Source organism: Denticeps clupeoides, chromosome 5, assembly GCF_900700375.1.
Source record: "Denticeps clupeoides chromosome 5, fDenClu1.1, whole genome shotgun sequence".
Lineage (NCBI taxonomy): Eukaryota > Metazoa > Chordata > Actinopteri > Clupeiformes > Denticipitidae > Denticeps > Denticeps clupeoides.
Window position 1 is genome coordinate 6,850,138 of NC_041711.1, and position 19,659 is coordinate 6,869,796.

At 39.4% G+C, this 19,659-nt stretch overlaps 2 protein-coding genes and 1 non-coding gene across 4 annotated transcripts; 1 reads left to right on the plus strand and 2 right to left on the minus strand.

Annotated features, from left to right (window-relative positions):
• Positions 1-1,158: 1,158 nt before the first annotated feature.
• Positions 1,159-9,172, plus strand: cyp4t8 (cytochrome P450, family 4, subfamily T, polypeptide 8). The gene is made up of 12 exons (XM_028980651.1): positions 1,159-1,417; positions 1,590-1,734; positions 1,863-1,907; positions 2,058-2,185; positions 2,264-2,388; positions 2,489-2,643; positions 5,377-5,480; positions 5,601-5,791; positions 6,356-6,489; positions 6,853-6,917; positions 7,017-7,099; positions 8,609-9,172. The coding sequence occupies exons 1-12, from the start codon at positions 1,217-1,219 to the stop codon at positions 8,784-8,786; spliced, it is 1,554 nt and encodes a 517-aa protein (XP_028836484.1). The 5' UTR covers positions 1,159-1,216; the 3' UTR covers positions 8,787-9,172.
• Positions 9,173-9,654: 482 nt separating this feature from the next.
• On the minus strand, positions 9,655-19,022 carry ppp1r8b (protein phosphatase 1, regulatory subunit 8b). 2 transcript variants are annotated; one of them, XM_028980656.1, is made up of 7 exons: positions 18,934-19,022; positions 18,333-18,393; positions 15,182-15,335; positions 14,805-15,019; positions 13,904-14,048; positions 11,677-11,741; positions 9,655-10,439 (listed from the first exon to the last, which is right to left on the minus strand). In XM_028980656.1, the coding sequence occupies exons 1-7, from the start codon at positions 18,978-18,980 to the stop codon at positions 10,086-10,088; spliced, it is 1,041 nt and encodes a 346-aa protein (XP_028836489.1). In that variant the 5' UTR covers positions 18,981-19,022; the 3' UTR covers positions 9,655-10,085. The 2 variants fall into 2 exon arrangements, with proteins under 2 accessions (XP_028836489.1, XP_028836490.1); XM_028980657.1 differs by lacking the exons at positions 18,333-18,393; positions 18,934-19,022 and having other exon boundaries at positions 14,876-15,019; positions 15,182-15,323.
• Positions 18,091-18,259, minus strand: LOC114791388 (small Cajal body-specific RNA 1). Its single transcript, XR_003749997.1, has one exon.
• Positions 19,023-19,659: the final 637 nt, after the last annotated feature.

The following is a 19,659-nucleotide window of genomic DNA, read 5'->3' on the forward strand; positions in this document are numbered from 1 at the left end:
AATCTTTGCCACGAGCTCAAACGAAGTGACACAGGTTAATTTCACTACCAGGCCAGAGACATGTTTCCAATTATTAACATCAAATTTTCATAAAAAAACAAATAAAATAACCCAGAGCCGTTTAAAAGGGATACACCGTGGGAACAAAATAAAATGCACACACACACACTGTGATTATTCTCCAAAACCCCAAGATTCAAAAAGGACTTCTTCTCCACACCAGTCACCCACTTGGTCATCTCCAGGCTCATTAACAAAAGGAAAGCATACAGTTATCACAAATATAAAGAAAACAAAATAACCAAAATCACAATAACATGGAGGACAAAACAAATACCAAAAACGAAAAAACTAAAAAAAAAAAAAAACATAACCAAACAAAACAATATGACACAAAGACCTTAAAGCAGAAAAGAAATTACACTAATACAAACAAAAACCAAAGACAAAACAATTTAGTAAATGGCATCAGAAGTGGCACCATGGATGCCAACTTGGCTGGTTTGCACTCCGGGGAAGGGTGTGTGGGCCTCACTTCCATGCTACCCGATTTGGCACTCTATAAGAAGTGGCAACATCTGCAGCATGCCTTCACTTAAGCCAAGGACTGTTCAGCTTACAAAAAAGGAATACGTAGAAATAGAAATAACATTTAATAAAAATAAATAGAAATAACATTTAACAAATAATAAAAATACAAAAAAAAACCTTACGAGTACGGGCAGAGGGCAGAGTCACAACCGCTTTGCTAAAGAAGAGCCATGCCAAACCGCACATGTAACACTCGTGACCGAGGGAGAGGGGGAGTGAAAAGGGAGCAAGGCAATAAATAATAAATGGTTGATCCATTACACCCTCAAGTTTCTTCCTTTTTCAGCAAGTTTTTCCTTCCCAACTGTCTCCTTTGGCCGCTCACTAGAGGTCTTGAGCACTGTTCTAATGTAAGGCGCTTTGTGTCAATGTACATTGTAAAACTTACTGTATAATTAAAAATCGATTGATTTACATTTACAAAAATGTGCCATTCTGTAGTTTTTCGTAAAAGTGTGTGGGGTACACAAGGATCACCACAATCCAGCGATTTTATGAGAGCAAAAGTAATCCTTCACAGTGATTGGGTATAAAGCACACCCCATTCGTCATGATGACGAAGGTAGCCCCGCCTACTTTCCCATGTTTCTATCCATGCTGGACAGCTGAGAGGCTGCGCGCTGCGATGGAGCTCTATGAACATGGACAGAACCTGAAGCACCTTTACGTGGACTCGGTCCACCTGTATTACTTGGCTGCCCTTCTCGCGCTCGTCTTCGTTTGCTTTAAATTCGCGAAGCTGATGATCAGCCGAGCGCAGCAGATCAAAGTGCTAGAGGCTTTTCCTGGACCACCGACGCACTGGCTGTTCGGACACGTCCACGAGGTGAGAGGAATTTGTGAGAAGCACAAATATCGTGTGTCCAAATTCAAACGAGACATTCTGACTTGTATTGTTTATGATGTTTAAAAGTTGCATACTTAATTATGGAAAAAATACTACACATGCATGGTGTTAAATCAAAAAATGAAATCACAAACTCTTGTTTGTTTTTAAGTTCAAACAAGATGGGACCGATTTAGACAAAGTTGTTAAATGGGGGGAGAAGTACCCCCAGGTGTTTCCTATGTGGTTTGGACCTTTCACCTCATTCCTCAATATTCATCATCCATCCTATGTAAAGACTATTCTGGCAACAACAGGTCAGTCATTTCTGTAATGTTTCATGCATATACAATTAATATTTAATTATCTGTCATTTTACCATTTTGGAGAACTATTTTACAATTATTATTTGTGCATTTGTGTGTTGTCTTTGTTGAACTGGCAGAACCAAAAGATGACATCGCCTACAGATTTCTTATTCCTTGGATTGGTAAGATCTTTTATGAATTGTTATTACTAATATGATTTAGCACTGTAGTTGTGTTTACTTTGTCTGAAAGTGATGTGTAGGTGAGCCAATACATCGCTTTGTAGTCCAAGCCTTCTGAAGAACACCCTCTACAACCTTCATGTTTTCCAGGAAATGGTTTGTTGGTGTCGCAAGGGCAGAAGTGGTTCAGGCACAGAAGACTCCTGACCCCTGGCTTTCACTATGATGTTCTGAAGCCTTACGTCAAACTGATTGCTGACTCAACCAAAACAATGTTGGTGTGTATTTCACTTAAAAAATAACAAATTGCTTGTTTATTAGATCTAACTGATTAACTGCCTATCTGTTAATCTCAGGATAAATGGGAGACTCATGCAAAAACAGAAAAGTCCTTTGATGTCTTTGGGTCTGTCAGCCTGATGACCTTAGACAGCATAATGAAGTGTGCGTTCAGCTGCAACAGTAACTGTCAGACAGAGAGGTCAGGTCATTCTGTGCAACATCTGCAGAAACAATGAACCAACAGGTAAAAGGGTTGTTGCTTTTCTCATGGTGTTCTGTGTTTTTGTCACTTCTTCCAGTGGGACCAATGCATACATAAAGGCAGTGTATGACCTCTGCACACTGGTAAACACGCGCTTCCGGATCTTTCCATACCACAGCGAGATCCTCTTCCACCTCAGCCCCCATGGGTACCAGTTTAGGAAAGCATGCCAGCTGGCACATAGGCATACAGGTACATGTTGATCCTGTTAGACAAGGTAAGATAAGATAAGGTAAGTTTAGGTAAGATGATCCTTTATTAGTCCCACAAAATTTATATTGTAACAGCAGAAAGTGGACAGTACAAGATAAACAATAGCAAAGACAATATGTTGACTGTATAATATAAAAGTTCAATGTACATATAAGGAAATAAATAGTCCTAGAAAAGAAAAAACAGTGAATGTGAGCTGTAAAAAAAAAAATATCAGCAGGTGGCTGAGGCCACCACAGAGTCATAAAAGGTTTTCAAGAGTGGGCCCATCACCCCAAAAAGCCTGAGTTCTAGGGTCTTCACCAGGTGGGATATCAGAGCCACTGGCCTGTAGCTGTTCAGGTTCAAATTCAGTTTTTTTTTTTTTATAAAGCACCTTTAAACAACCAGTTGACCTAGGTGCTGTACAAGGTAATGTGTACATAAAATGGACTGCTAAGAACGAATGCAGGTAATCATAAAACATTTAGAACATAAAATAATAAAAATATAAAAGCAGGACATGAAGCAATAAAACATAAGATTGTTCCACAGCTTGAGAGCTGCGACCCCAAAGGCTCTATCTCCACGAGTCTTTAGCCTAGTCCTAGGGGTGGTCAAGACCAGATGATCAGATGACCGAAATTGTCTTGCTGGACTGTAGATGTGAAGAAATGTAATAGAATTACAATAGCAGAGTTTCCAGAATCAACATCAAACATAAGGTCATTGGTGACTCGTAAAAGTGCTTTTTCAGTGCTATGATGGGGTTTAAAACCAGACAGGAAGATTTCATAAATATTATTTGAATGTAAAAAGAATTGTAGGTGTTGAAAACTGCTTTTTCTAAACCCTTGATAGAAATGGTAGCTTTGAAATTGGTCTAAAATTTGGTAAAATTGACGGATCACTTCCATGCTCTTTAATAAGGGGAATGGAATGTTTAAAAGCAGATGGAAAACACTCTGAGTTAAGACTATCATTAATAATGGCAGATATTGATGGCCCGACTGTATTAAAAATGTACTTGAGGAGACATGCTGGAATTATGTCAGAGGAACAGAGGTAGGTTGTAGTTTATTAACTATACCTAACAACTGAGAGAAAGATACCATCTTAAACTGATCCAAGACAGCTGAGTATGAACAAATAGTACAGGACTCAGGGCTTACAGAGGCAGAACTGTGAAAGCTTGGTCTATGAGAGATGATTTTCTCAGGGTGATGACTGTAAAGGGGGAGTATTATCCGGGTTCACAAGGGAATTAATAAGATTAAACAAGACCTGGGGTTTATGGATATTGTTGGAGACCAGAGCAGACATTTAGTCCATTTAGACAAATTTAACAGACTTCTGGTAGAGGGAGAGACAATCATTGAGAATTTCTTTAGAAACTTGCATGTCCTTTTTCCATTTTCTCTCTGCACACCGGCTGGCACGTTGTAGGGCACAGAAAGAAAGTCATGTTGCCATGGCTCAGACAGCGTTTTAGTACGCTTGAGTCAGAGCAACAGTCCATAACATTTGTGCAGAGGGAACTGTTATTTAAAAGCAGAGGAAGAGTTTTCAATCTCAATACATGATGTGTTTGACATATTGAATATGTTTGTGGGGTTATTCTACATATGGCATATAGGAACAGAGGTTTTATCTCTACAATTGGGAACAGAGATGGAGAACAGTACAGGCATATGCTCTTATATACAAGCTGTTTCATTAATATCATTTACTTGCATAGAGAGAGTCCAGGTCCAGTGTGTGTCCTTTTTCATGAGTTGAGCTAACCATAGATTGAACAACATTGAAAGAGTCAATAAGATTTAGAAAATCGTCCGCCATAGGCTTTGTCTGACAACAGACATGAATATTAAAATAAAAAATTGCTAATGATAAAAACCCATGATAAAAACAAAAAAATAAGTTAGGGGGCAGGACAAAAAGGACAGGACAGGACGACTTGAGCTAAGTTTCACATGGGATGTCAGCACTTTTGTCAGTTGTTTGAAGACAGAGGCCAGGTCGCCACCTTTACTAGTGGTTCGTGGTGAACTAAAGAATGAACAATTTGGTGGAAGGAGTTCCCGAAAACAGAGCTTTCTCACCAGTCCGGAGCCAGGTCTCGATCTGACGTTAAGCAGAGCTGTGTGGAGAGTTCCTGTCTCCGGCAAAAGAGTCTTTTCCGGCGAGGCCTGCAAGGAGTAAAGCAAAGATGAGCAGGGATTTAGAAGAATTCTGGAAAAGGACATGTACCATCTTGTGGCATCAGCAATACCACTCAGGAATTGGACGTGTTTGACGATTGTAGATACGTCTAAAAAACCCACAAAACAATAGAACAGCACATGGAGGAGACCGCAGGCCGACTCTAGTGCCATCTTTCTACCGTTCCTGCCATAAGGGGCTTGGACTGAGGTGCTTGGGTTGTGGAGTCTTTGGCACCGGTACCATGCAAGAGGTTTTCCAGAGCTGTGGAACTCTCCCCAGCCTCAGGTTGAAAATGTGTTGAAAAATGTGACCCTTGATCTGATTCCATCTGGACCAGCTGTTGTTTTGCCTTTAATCCTCCTCAGTTTCCTCCTGACCTGGATGGTTGAGAGGCATGATCTTGCTGTAAACTTTTCATTGGGTGCAGTTTATTCCCAACGCCTTTTGTGGTCTGAATTTTGGTGCTAAAGACAAGTTAGAAATCTTTTTTTATCAATTATGCTGATATGTTTTCCTGTTCACTTGTAGAGGAGGTGATTAAAAAGAGAAAGGAGGCCTTAAAGAATCAGAAGGAAGACCTGATACCAAAGAAAAGATACTTGGACTTCCTTGACATCCTCTTATGTGCTAGTGTACGTCCAGAACAATCAGGAAATTATCAATCAAATGAAGGAAAAATATACATGAAGGTGTTTTGAGTAAATACAGCTACTTTAATCTGTGTGGAAACAAACTCACTGTTCTTCCTACAGGACGAGAACCAACAAGGCCTTTCTGATGAAGATCTCCGGGCTGAAGTGGATACTTTCATGTTTGAGGGTCATGACACAACAGCCAGCGGCATCTCCTGGATCTTCTACACACTGGCCTGCCACTCTGAGCACCAGCAGAAATGCAGAGAGGAGATCTTACAAGTGCTTGGGGACAAGGACACCATGGACTGGTACATCTGTTCTCTAATATGTGTTTGAGAAAGTGAAGTGAAGTGAAGCCACGGGGCCACTTCTTTAACCGCTAGGCCACCACTGCCCCTCGAAGGAAAGAATGTGTACAAAATGTGATTGATCAGGGTGTAGTATGAATAGACAATGCAAACACGATAATTTGTCACAAATTTATTACAATTTATGTGATAAATCACTTATCAATTATGTTACAAATCTCATACATTTATCAAACTAGTAGTTGTAGTATATTGTATCTTTACACATTTACAGTGAAGTGATTTGTCCTCTGCATTTAACCCATCACCCTTAGTGTGGGGACGGTACCTTGCTCAATTGTAGTGGCACCTCAGTGGCACCTTGGAGGTTTGGGATTCAAACTGGCAACCTTCCAATTACGGGTTTGTTTCTTTACCCACTAGGCCACCACTGCCCCTTAAACAATGTATACTGATAGAAAGGCAAAAACTCAGACCTCAGATGATAAAGTTCATTCAGTAATTTAACATCCTTTGTTAAACCGCCATGCTTGAATTATGATCATTGGTTGGATTTTGTTCCAGGGAGGATCTTGCTAAAATTCCGTACACATCTATGTGTATTAAGGAATCCCTTCGTCTTTACCCTCCTGTTCCTGGGATTTCGAGGAAGTTAACCAAACCTATGATGTTCTCTGATGGGAGGTCTGTCCCTGCAGGTATGAAAACAATAGCCTTTGCCTTACTTTTACTATCAAATAGGTTGAAAGGCATTGAGTTTTATAACAGTAAGAACACAACCCCTTGTGACTAAGCTAAAATGGTCAATTGGTTTACAGGGTGGCCTCATACTTACCTTTGCCTTAGAGAGTGGTTTAAACATTAACAGGTTTTGTTTGTGTTGGACATGTTATTACTTACACTGAAGAATCAGAATTCAAGTTAACAACTCATATTACATGAAACTACACACATTCTCTGTACAATAATCATATGTATAATCTGGAACTGCCCATTGTTGCATGAATACCACTCAATAGAACAGATTGAGGTCAAATATGTTGATACTAACTGTTTTGCAGGTTTTCTTGTATCAGTCAGCATTTTTGGACTACACAGAAATGCCACAGTCTGGGAAAATCCTAATGTAAGCTTTTAAAATCTACTATATATTTGGGTGAACCCAAAATGTGCAGGATGAGTGCTGCCCTGTCCAGTTAATTTTATTAATTTTTTTGTACTGTAGATGTTTGACCCATTAAGATATTTGCCAGAGAACACAGCAAAGAGATCACCGCATGCCTTTGTTCCCTTCTCTGCTGGACCAAGGTTTGTGGACATAGTGGGGTAGGGCAAGAACTGGGGCAGGATGGTACTGGCAGACATTGAACCACATAGTTTTCACTTTACTCTCACTGGCATTTTTATGTGAAGACTTTGTTCCCTCTGAACTAATTACAGCACAATAACACAAAGGCTGATGAACCCCAGTTAATTCTGGAATTGGTTTGATTGAGAGGAATCCAATAATTGCCTCTGATTACAGCACTGTTATCTCACCGGGCAGCACACCCTCACATGTGTTATTGATTAATCATTCATCATGTGAATGGAAGCCACACAGTAGATTGGTGGTTAGAAATTTGGCCTCATACCTCTAATATTTTAAGTTTGAATCCCAACATTACTAACCATTTAACTCCCTTACCATTTTAGATGCTCCTTCTGTGCCCATACTAATATAATTTCTGATGAAGACTCACAGCAGGGTTAATATGCATCTAGTCTCACCATGTGTTTTGAACCAAAAGCTGAGAAAACATCACCTAAGAGCATAAAGCTTTTTTTTAAGCTTACTGAGAATTACTTCAACTTCATCTCTTGAAACATGTTCACATAGACAAAGTCCACAACTCCATGATGTGAGAGTGCACCCATTACTTCTGGTTAAATATTACTCCAGTACAAGTGAAACCACTACAGAACTATAGAAAAATATCTTCAATTTCTAACATGAGTAAATTTATATTGTTGCTATAATGCCTTTATAGAACAAAATGACTAAAACCCACCTTTACTGTAAAATTGGAAAATGGTAAACAATATTTAGGAAAAAAAAAAAGCTATTGCTGTCAATTGATTTTTTCAATAAATAATTCTTAAAACTAAAGTTTGCTGCAAAGCATATTTAGAACGATAACAGGAGCAAGTGTGGGAAAGAGGCTCAGGCAGGGAGTGTGCTAAGTACTGTTTTTTGTTTTCTTTTGCACGCCTGATTCAGATAATGCTATGAATCACATCACACATGTGTGCTATGGCTAGGATGACACATGAAGAAAAAGACTTTGACCTTGACTGAATATTATTCAGTATATTTGCAAGCCAACTATTAAAATAAATAAGGTAGGATTAAAAGAGGCCCTGGTCCCAGATGACCAATTGGTCAAATCTAATCTGGTTAGAGCGTGGTGCTAATAACGCCAAGGTTGTGGATTCAATCCCCGTACTGGCCACAATTTTGGTGGGCAGTGGTTGCCTTGCAGTTAAGGAAACAGTTAATCAGTATGTTGCCGGTTCAAATCCTGGTCCGCCAAGGTGCCACTAAGGAAAGCACTGTCCCCACACACTGCTCCCTGGGTGCCTGTCATGGCTGCCCACTGCTCATTAAGGGTGATGGGTTAAAAGCAGAGGGCACATTTCGTTGTGTGCTGTGCTGCAGTGTTTCACAATGACAATCACTTCACTTTCAAATACAGCAAGCACCAAACAACAGAAATCTCAATCATTCTGAAAATTAATAATGTGTTTGAGGATGACTTTACTCTCTGCTCTGTTCAGGAACTGCATTGGTCAGACATTTGCCATGAATGAGATGAAGGTGGCAGTGGCACTGACACTGCGCAGGTACGAGCTGATCAAGGATCCCTACCACACCCCCAAGATGTTGCCCAGACTGGTACTGCGCTCGCTTAATGGCATCTACCTGAAAATCAGACCTGTGCAACCAAACACATAAACAGTGTATACCGCGAGCCAGTAAAAGCTTACATACATTTATATGAAGAACAAGAATATGGAGATTTATGTCTAACCCTACATCTGGCACAATGCACCTTATTCAAACAGAATTTTTTTTTTTTATTAGCTTGTTAAAATTATGCATATCATATTTCTGATTAGACTCTAGAAGTATGAGAAGTACATATTCTTTTTTTTTTATTATTTGTTGTTTATTTGTGTAATTGTGAAATTACACCTTTGGGGGAAACCACCGCTTGGCTTTTTTCTGGGCTGCTGCAGAGGCAGGAAATCAGGGGAAACATGCATGATCTACACTGGAGACAAAGGCCTGATCAAAATGTACCACTACAATTGTATTTACAATACACATCTATTACCCTATGTATGAATCATTCTTTATCATTGCATCATTTAGCAGTTATGCAGCTCAGGATGCTGTCTGCAGTGAATGGCATTCTGACTGGTTACAACCTTAAGATTCTGGCATCTTTGGAAAAAGTGCCTCTGCACTAGAGAGCCCTGTGTGCCTTCTGGTGAGAAAGTAAGGCAGAAGTGATCTTAGGTGCTTGACCTGTTAATCTCTGTATGACATGTGAAATCATGGGCCAGTGATTACACTTGCATGTCATAATGGTAAACATGCAGGACAGATTTGAGAACACACACAAAGGTTTTCAACCACTAGTGACATGCTCCATACTAGTGGAAATAGCACCAACAAGTAGTAACGGTCATATGGAGCAGAGAAATTATATTAAATGTTGGGCATAATGCTTTGTCTGTATAAATAACACATTCACCCACTTAAAATACTAGCATCTGAAATAATCAAATAAAGACACATACAAAACAAAAAATGCATGTCAAATACAGCTTTCACTTTCAAATTGCTCAAAAAAAAATCAATCAAATTGTGTTTTGAAGTATTCAAAACAAAGATTAAAAGGTTATGAGTTATTATGATCCTTTACAACATGTAACAAATCACATAAGTCAAAGCACAATAAAAAGTACACTGTCCATTTAGTTAACACTTATCCAAAAGAGTCTTCCTGAAACCTGTTCAACCTAGCAACCAAGACTAACTGCACGTCCGTACAGAATCTTTAACACCAGCAAGAATAGCTGGAATGCAGAGTCAATTTTTTTTCAAGTAAAGATGTTTTGCAAACAATGAAAAATATAAATTTTTGTATAAAAAAATTTTTTTTTAAAAATGGAGAAAAATACATTGAGCAGCAGGTGCTTGTTTTCAGGCTCAGCCCACACATGGTGTCCCACAATCAGACATTTACTAAATGAGCAGAGAGGGTGTGGGCTTCTTCCCAGGCCACGCTTCTTTGGCATATTTTTTCTTTCGGGGTTCATTGAGGCCCTCAGGCATGTATGGCCCAGAGACAGGAGCTGGAGTGAGCATTATGGGACGCTGTGATGGTTCTGGCACCAAGTCCACATCAGGGGCCGGGTTGGGAAGGGGCAAAGGCAGACCCCCCAGGATGGTGGCACCACTGTGACCTGTGACCTGTGCCTCATGACCCACAGGAGGAAGGTCCCCATACAAGCCTCCTCGCAGAGGACAGTTGGAAGCACGCTTTGCTACAGCATCGTCCACACCAAGTACGCTGCGATAACAGTCCAGTTTCTTCTTCTGCAATTAAACAAATAAAAATAAATAAAAAATGTGAACACAGAAAGACATGTCAGCTGACTTTCCCAGAAAATGTATACATGTTACACATAAAATTAGGGATGTGGTCAAACAAATTATCTTTTTATTTAGCTTCTTTAAGCCATACATGTTTAAAAAGAACCAATATTTAGATTAGATTTAGGGACACATTCAGACAAGCCTACATAGTATGTTCAGCTATGGTCAGAAGTGAATATCATGGTATTTCTGAGATTGGTGATTTCTTTGAACTATTCCTTTTGCAGGGGGGAATGATGCTGCAACATACACACTACATAGACAAACGTATTAGATTGCATGACCATTAAAAACATGTACTTTAATAACATTGCATTCAAATATATAGACTATAATAGTGTTTTATGCTCATTAATTTTGAAGCGCATTTATGAGGTCAGACACTGATGTTGGGCCCAGCTCACAACCTTCATTCCAGTCCATCATCCAGTGATTAGGTTGAGGTCTGGGTTGTGTGGACCACTGAAGTTAGCCCACACTGAATGCACCCAACCATTTATTTATGGACCTTGCTTTGGGCACTGGGGGACAATCATGCTGGAGTAAAATGGAGCCTTTCCCTCACCATCTTGTGGACTGTTCCCCCAACAGTCCACAAGTTGAAAACATGGCAGTGTCCAAAATCTTATGGTATGCTGAAACATTGAGCTGGTCCTTCTCTTTGGCCTAGGTCAGACCCTGAAAAAAAGCCTTCACAGTTGGGACAATGCAGTCAAGCATCCACCAAACTCAGACTCACCCATCTGCTATACAAGAGTAAAAGAGTAAAAGCGACCTGTAATTGGAAGGTTGTGGTAGCCAAATGCTACTGAGGTGCCACTGAGCAAGAGTCCTCACAGATTTATTTGCCCACTGCTAAGGTGTGATACATTAAATGCCATTTTGTTGAGCGCACTGTGTGCTGCTCACTTTCATTAGCAGGCTTGATGTGATTTCAGTTCTTCACAAATGTAAATGGAGACTGCTGGGCTGAGTGCTTCATTTACGCAGCTGTGGGAATAGGTCTGATACACCTGAATTCAAGATGTCGATCATGTATATTTATGTATATTTAATATCTGTATATTTAAATATAATTAAAAACTAGTTCATCATTAATGTACGTAAACCTGAAACCATAAATGTTAATTATAACAAATATACAGTATTACAGGGTGACATTCTAAAAATGTCTTACCTTCATGGGAACGACTGCAGTCTGCACCATGTTTCTGAATCGACCAACAGAAGGATCCACATCCTCTGTATTAACAGAACAGTCAAACAGAAATCAGTTATCTAAATGTACTCTTATACACAGTTGAAAAAACAGACTGTCTCAACACAGCCACCAAACAGGACAGGAACTTACTGGAGCGCAGTATAAGATCTGCAGAAAGAATTGTTGGTGGCCCTCTATACTCATGTCAGGACTAGTACATTTCAAGATCCAGGAATGGTCAGGAAAAGAATAAGCCTGTGCATAATCTTTTTGAACTATTTGTGCACTCAAATGGGAAAAATAAATAAACCACACTGACTCATGTTATCCCAGCCCACTGTGCATGTCCCAAAGAGAGAAGGTGTGTTTTTCCTTGTGTGCAGAAGGGTCAAGTGTGGGGGGTATCAACTGTAGGGCTTCTCAAAGCCCATTGAGACATACTGTATGTGATTTTTGGGCTATATAAGAAATAAATGTTGTTGTTGTTGTTGTTAAAGGGAATGTGTGTTTGTTTTCATTAAAAATCACTCACTAAAAGAGAATTTAAAACTCAATATAAAATTAGTAGTACAGGTCAGAGCGTAAATTTATTTGAACAGTGAGACAGAACAATAAAAATCCAAAACAATGAATTAAATAAATAAATAAAACAATCATATTATCATATTTTCTGTATAAGTATCCTCCCTATTAAAATGAGCATGATTTTTGTCTCAGAGTATCTTATACGGGTAAAGAGCTGTCAATGGGAGCTTTCAACTTGTTACCTGTATAAGACAACAGTCCAGAGAAACAGTCAATCTATCCAGGTTCCAAACTAAAAGACCATCGCAAAGCAGTTGGTGAGAAGGTGACAACAGTTGGAGCGATTTTTCACAAATAGAAGAACTGCCTTAGTTTGGAGCAAGATCTCACCTTGTGGAGTTTCAATGATAATGAGAACAGTGTGGAACCAGCCCAGAACTACTCGGGAAAAACTTGACAATGATCTCAAGGTGAACCACGTTCACCAAGAAAACATTTGGTAACACACTAGACTGTGAAGTACTGATATCCTGCAGTGCCTGCAAGATCCCCCCGCTCAAGAATACACATTCAGGCTAGTTTGCCATTGATCTAAATCAGGGGTCTAAAAGAGATTTGTGTCTTAAGACAATCCTGTCTCAGAGGTCTACAGACAATTCCTTTGAATTCCTCTGACATGAACTGTAAACTGTGAGCCCTTATATAGACAGGTGTCTGCCAATCAACTGCAGAAACATCAAGGGATGATCACAGGAGGCGCCTGAGCTCAGTGTTGCGCTTCAAGGCAAAGGCTGAGAATACTGATGTACTTATGTGCTTTCTTGATGTTTTTATTCTTACTAAATTTGGCAAGACCTCATGTTGCCATTATGGGGTGTTGTGTGTAGAATTCTATTTAATCCAGTTTGGAATAGAAAAGTGAAAGTGAAGTGATTATCATTGTGAAACACAGCACAGCACATGGTGCACACAACGAAATATGTCCTCTGCTTTTTAACCATCACCCTTGGTGAGCAGAGGCCAGCCATAAAAGGCTTACAAGTGACATTAATCTAGATAAAAAAATTAATATATGCCCACCACTACGTCATATATATAATTTGGTGAAGTTTGAGCCATGTTCAAAAAATTGCATGGTAGCATCCTAACAGCAAAAATGCTAACAGGGCATGGCCACAATGTGTCACACAAAACTTGGTGACATTAGGTAAATGTCGATGACCAGGCAGTCCTAATGAAAGTGACTGAAGTTGAAGTTGAGTGGAATTACAGTGTTGGCAATGATTATGTAGCAGTACCTCTTTTAGGACCCCCTTTTTAAAAATGATACCAATTAAAATTGTGCATGACCCGTAAGTCGGACAGAGGCAAGCCATATGTCAAAACATAGGTCTTGGCCAGATCAATTCCTTGTATGTCCAACCATCTGGCCACAAAGTCCAAAAAGTCGCATTTTGGACTAGACCAAAATTCCAAATAAATAAATAGCGACCCGTAGATCCTACCAAGCCATATGTCAAACCATGCCCCATTGGTGGCACCGACAGGTCTGATATGTCGTACTGTATGTCTCCGCGGTCACTAGCTTCAAGTATTATGCTACTTAGTTCACATTTGGTTCTTAAGGCTAGTTGAATTCAAGGTCTCCTAAATTGAGTGAATGAAATCTGCAACAGACCTGGATTAATGACCTCGTCCTCCTCATTGAAGGAGACCCTCGAGCTTTTCCGCTTCCTCTTGGGCCTCTGGATGTCCAGGTTGCCCTCCTCAATGGTCAGAGTGGAGATGCGCTTGTTATGAGCTGTGTTAAACTCAGTCAGATTCTACCAGATGTGGAAACAAGGACGGATTTTACAAAAAAACCTGATTCAAAAGCAAAAACTGAACACACAAAGTGTGTTTAGTATAGCTCCATTAATTACTCTTAAATTAAGAATTTAAAATCACTTTAAGTGATTTTCATTGTGATGCACAGCAAGCACAACACATGGTGACACAACGAAATGTGTCCTCTGCATGTAACACATCACCCTTAGTGAGCAGTGTAGGGAACAACACCTTGCTCAGTGGCACCTCAGCGGTACATTAGCAGTTTGGGATTCCAACCATTACTTCTGATTACAGGTCCGCTTCCTTACCTGCTAGGCCACTATTGCCCACCCCATTTAACCAATATTGAGAAGTAAGCAGCCACAAAAGGGGCTCAGTAGCACCTTGGCAGTTCGGGACATATACCGGCTAATATGGCTGATTGAAATCGGACCAAAATCATTACTTAAATTAACAGAATTTTACAAATTGCAATGCCTGCGATTTTGCTCGCTTGGCTAGAGACAGTCAGTGAGTGAGAGACTGCAGCATTGGTGTCCCCCATTGGGGATGCAGGAAAAAGAGAGGCAGCTGCAGCTGAATGGGCAGAACATGGGCAGACAACGCTCTGTCAGAGGGGGCATGCAGCAGAGTAAACAGTTCAGCAACATTCTAATTACGGATCCATTTCCTTTCCCGCAAGGCCAACCAGTCCCACTTCTTCTGATTTGTTTAAAACAATATTTTAGCAACCTGTGACCCAGCCCTACCTCCAACTCAGTTTCTTCCTCTGGGAGTCCCAGGAGTCCTTTGAGTTCCTCATCCTCCCCTGACTTCTCACCTGAGGCAGCACCAGGTTGAGTTTGTGGCTTCTCCCTGATAGTGTAGGCACGGGTCGAGGCTCCAAATGACATAGTTGAGTCGACTGGAACCTGTTGAGGCTTGTGGGGTTCCAGTCGGATATGACCCAAAAAGGTACCATGTGCTACAGAGAAGCAGGAGGGAACACCTATTTCAAATTTGTTCATTTCAATCAGTACTTTAAAGAATGGCTGTAGCACAAATACATAACTATAAAACATAATTTAGACGTGGACTTTGTTAAGTGACACTAGAGATGATAGTGTGGTTATGAGGGAGAACTTACTGCTGTTCAGGTCAATGAGAAACAGCCTCTTCAGATGTTTATGGTAGACAAGAGCAGCATGGACACGAGAGCAGGACTGATGGTCAATGGTGAAGTCGCACACATCTGGGTTTCTCCCAAACAAGTAATATTTCTTCTCATCAATGATCAGCTTCTGAACAGGAGGTAACATCTCTTACTTAGTCAGCACGTCAAATAAACATTACACCATAAGGTGATGTATGAACAAAGAATGCAGTAGCTCTGAGAAGACAGCAACTATGCATATGTGTATTTAATCCTGAAATAAACCTTTACATTTGACAGTTTAATTGTATGACAGCAAATAAAACATCCTGAAAGCTACAGGCCCATATTAACACAACTTGCCTCTACTCACTTTTTCCATATTTAACGGAAGACACAGGACCTCACAAGATCCTTTTAGCTGAGAACTAGGGCTGATAAAAACGATTACTAAAAGAGCTGGAAACAAATTTCTTAATCGATTCGTTGTGTTGTGCGACACAGACATTTGATTATTTAAAAAAACACACTGTCTCTCTCGCGCACAGATGCTAGCAGCCTCATAGACAGCGCGGAGCAAAAATAAAAAAAAAAAACGAGTGGAGGTAGAGGACAGATACATGGCAGAGGCAGAGAGATCTGCACAACCCAAGTCATCCAAGGTGTGGGAGCATTTCACACTAAATAAATTGCAAAATATGCAAAAGCGACATGGCATGGCACGGGAGCACCACGGCAATGATCCAGCACCTGAAACGCAAACATGTTGGAGTGTTTGATGAGGAGGAAGGGAGTTCAGCAGCAGTCACTACAGAATCCTACTTTTGTTCCGCTGTGAAGTGAGGAACGTAATATCCCTGGTGCTGGTGTTTACTCGTTATCCAGCTTGACAAGCACGACAAGTTAGCGTTAACGCGTTAATAAAAGTAGTAAAGCAGGGGTGGTATAGTTACTTTGCACTTTGCATTAAAAGACTAAAGACATGTTTTTATTCACTAACCTTTTTTGGACCCTTCAATCTGTTGTCATGCTTAGCTACACTGCAAAAGCTTTTCTTACGTGATGCTTAAAACTTCTGTTTGAGATTATATCTCATTAAAATAAGTTCTTACCCCATTGGCAGATAATTTTGCTTGTTTTAAGCAAACAATCACTTAATTCTGAGGTGTTTTCTCAGAAAACAAGACAATTTCTTATGCTATTTCATGTGTCTAGTAAATGTATCTTGTTTTAAGATTTTTTTAGATATTTGGACTAAAAACAGGACAAAACGACTAAGTTAGAAAAGCATTTTTTGCAGTGTATATTCTGTGCTTTGGTCATCTTAAGCTGTGTTTAAATGTTGTGTATAAATGTACGTTGCACTTACTACATTGATTTGTTCTGGCAGCTCAGGTGGCACTTTATTTAAAAAAAAAAAAAAAAAAAAAGTATGTAAAGCATTCATGTATGTGTATGTGTTAGTCCATTCTTATTTTATTATTATTATAACAGCTCAAGGAGCAACATGTTTGTGCACTTTCTACAGATTTTATTTCTGTTTTTGAATAAAGGGTTGGAAATTAATGCTTTTCTTTTTTCTTATCCAATTCTATGATTAATAAAAAAAATAATTGACGGATTAATCGATTATTAAAATAATCGTTAGTTGCAGCCCTACTGAGAACCAAGTCAGTTCGTTCACAACATGGCTTTGCTTTTATTAGATCAAAGCTTATAACCTTCGGGTTACTGGCTCCAGAATTAATCAATATTTCTGTGAAACATTCACGATGTATATAAAAAAAAAAATGAAATTCACAAACATAGGTTAGACTATTTGTCCTTAGATTTATTTAAATAAAAAAGGAAAAAAGGGGTGTACCCCCTGCTTTAGCCCATCTAAGAATAACGAAAAAATAAAAAGTATAAAAGGTACAAAATAGTACAAATAAATAAACAATTCAGGTATTACTAATAATCCGACTTAAACAATTTCAGTTCAGTTTCCAGTTGTATCCAGATGACGTAGGTAGGTGGATTGTCTCTGTGCAATGTTAAGTGCAAAATAGAGAGAGAGAATTTGTCTTAGTGCATGTGAGTGCAATGCAGGTGCAAGCAGTGTAGTGTGGGGAAGAAAAACATTGATGTGCAACAAATGCTATAAAATCGCCCAAAAGTAAATCTATATGCTAATGAATGTAGATTTGTCCATCTATTGCAATTACTACCTAATGTATGGGCAAGGCGTGTTTTGAGATGTAACCTATCAGTGTGTGTGTGTGCGCACGCGTGCTCTCTTGCTACTTATCATGCATCGTCACTATCGACTCATAACACAAATAATTACAAATATGGTACGTTCTAAGAAGCGCTAATGTTAGTTAGCAATCATAAAAATACGATACCTTGTAGAAGCTCCGAGTCCGTTTGGAGAAGTGCAGTTTATGTGAGGATATTTTCGGTTATGGTGCTGAAGCATTGACGAAGTACTTTTATAGTAAGCCAGGTCCATTTTACAGTGTTTACACTGCACTACGTTGTCCACACAGCGTAAAATGGTCCCACACTTTAGACATTTTATACCTTTTACGCACATTTTCCGCCATTGCCATAGAGCTCAAAATAAATCGCGCCTCCTTAAATCTTGCGCTTCCTTAAAAATGCGCTTCAGTTAAAACAGTCCATGTAAAACAATGATACCGGTGCTGTGCAGCTCCGTGGGAGCGATACGATAATAGATGGACTTTTTGACCAATTAAACGAAGCCTCGAGGCAAAGAATTTTCCTCCAACAATTTTTGTAATCGAAGTTATTCGAATAATCATTTCAGCCCTAATGTTAACCAAATTCCTAGAAAGTGAGTAGTGTCAAGTTGAGTTGGTACCTTGCAGTATAAGGGGCCATACATTTTATATGTACATCACTGTACCACTGGGTTATAACACAGAGCATACCTTTACACTCTGAGCTTAAATCTCCGTGGCCTGAAATTCTATTGCACTCTTCTGACCCAACAACCACAATAGCAGACCCCAGCACACATACAGAATGGCAAGGGGCTACTGGCAGTCAGGTTAGTATCTAGTGCACTTCACAAGCTAACAATGAAGTGTAGATGCAAAATAAAGCATAAACTTCCAGATTTACATAAATTCAGTCATACCTCCATCAACTTATCACCTTTCACTACATCCAAGTGAAGTCCTGAAGGTGGTTTTCCTGCCCTAAAGAGAGACAATACAAACAAGGAATTCAATTACACATTAAAAGCACACAGATTCACCATTTAAATATGTGCTACAAATACATTAAAAAACATTAGACTAGTTAGGAGGGTTTTTTACTGGAACGTCGGCTATTTTGCATAAACAAATGAAAAACAAACAACAAATATATATTCTTACTTAGATATATAACATATGTTAAGGGAATTCAATTATTATCCAATTGAACGCAGCGCTGACTTAAATAATAGAAAACTGTTTAACTGTGTTAAAATGATATATGCAACCGTAGCTTTACTTCTGAGTAACTTAATACTAAATAATGTCTCAAAAACGGAAGCATAAATAACAAATATGTGTTTTAATGATTAATGTGTAACACCATTTCCTTATTAAGGGTAGCATTCCCGCTAAAGGGGTAGCATACCTAAGAGACTAACACGAATTCTCAAAAAAGGGAATAAAAACCGCGATACTAGGTTTAGTACCGGTTTATCAGTCAGTTGCCGAAAACAGCTAAAATAACAATCGGTAACGTACCATGAAGGGCAGTCGAAATTAGACGAATCTGGTCGGACGTTAATCATTTTGCTACATTCTTCAGCCACACACAGCCGTAAAAGAAACCCAGGAAGCATGTTGGGATCGAGCCGGAAGCAGTCGTAACTGCTTCATGGATGGGATTTGTAGTTTTTTTGTTTGTCAAAGTTACTGACTCTAAATGTAAGATGGCATAGAAGGCGCCGATGCCATTTACTAGAAGGTATATAACTTGTGCGAGAGCACGTTTTTAAAACAAGTATTTAGTAATAGCAGCTGAAAACAATAAAATACATGTGCAAATACAATGATTGGTTGATTTGGTGGGAGGATATTTATAGAAACAATATACCTTGATAGGGAAGAGCGAGTTCATATTCAATGTATTGACAACAAAAAGCATACAAATTTGGCCAGTTCAATATTGGTGGGTACTAGGGTTACCACTTTTAATACAAAATAAATAAGAGACGCATACTGTAGCGGGGGCCACATCCCTTGGGGGCCAAAACCACAGTGATCACAGTCCCAATGGCAGTGGTGCTAAATCGCAACTTAAAATATGTTTTCATGTAAGTATGAACACTTGGACAAAATAAACTGTCTTTTATTGAAATGCAGTCAGTCTTTCTCTTTTACAACTCAACAGACTTCTCTAATCAGTAACACATCAGTAACACATCCAGCACCATCGTTCTAAACATGGGGCCCCTCAGGGATGTGTGC

Coding starts and splice junctions, on each gene's coding strand:
- ppp1r8b (XM_028980656.1), bottom strand. CDS start 18,980: ATGATTAACGTCCGACCAGATTCGTCTAATTTCGACTGCCCTTCATG. Junction 15,020..15,181: donor TCTCATTGACCTGAACAGCA/GTAAGTTCTCCC, acceptor GCTTCTCTGTAG/CACATGGTACCTTTTTGGGT. Junction 10,440..11,676: donor CTGCAGTCGTTCCCATGAAG/GTAAGACATTTT, acceptor GTTTAATTGCAG/AAGAAGAAACTGGACTGTTA.
- cyp4t8 (XM_028980651.1), top strand. CDS start 1,217: ATGGAGCTCTATGAACATGGACAGAACCTGAAGCACCTTTACGTGGAC. Junction 2,186..2,263: donor ACTCAACCAAAACAATGTTG/GTGTGTATTTCA, acceptor TGTTAATCTCAG/GATAAATGGGAGACTCATGC. Junction 5,792..6,355: donor GACAAGGACACCATGGACTG/GTACATCTGTTC, acceptor ATTTTGTTCCAG/GGAGGATCTTGCTAAAATTC.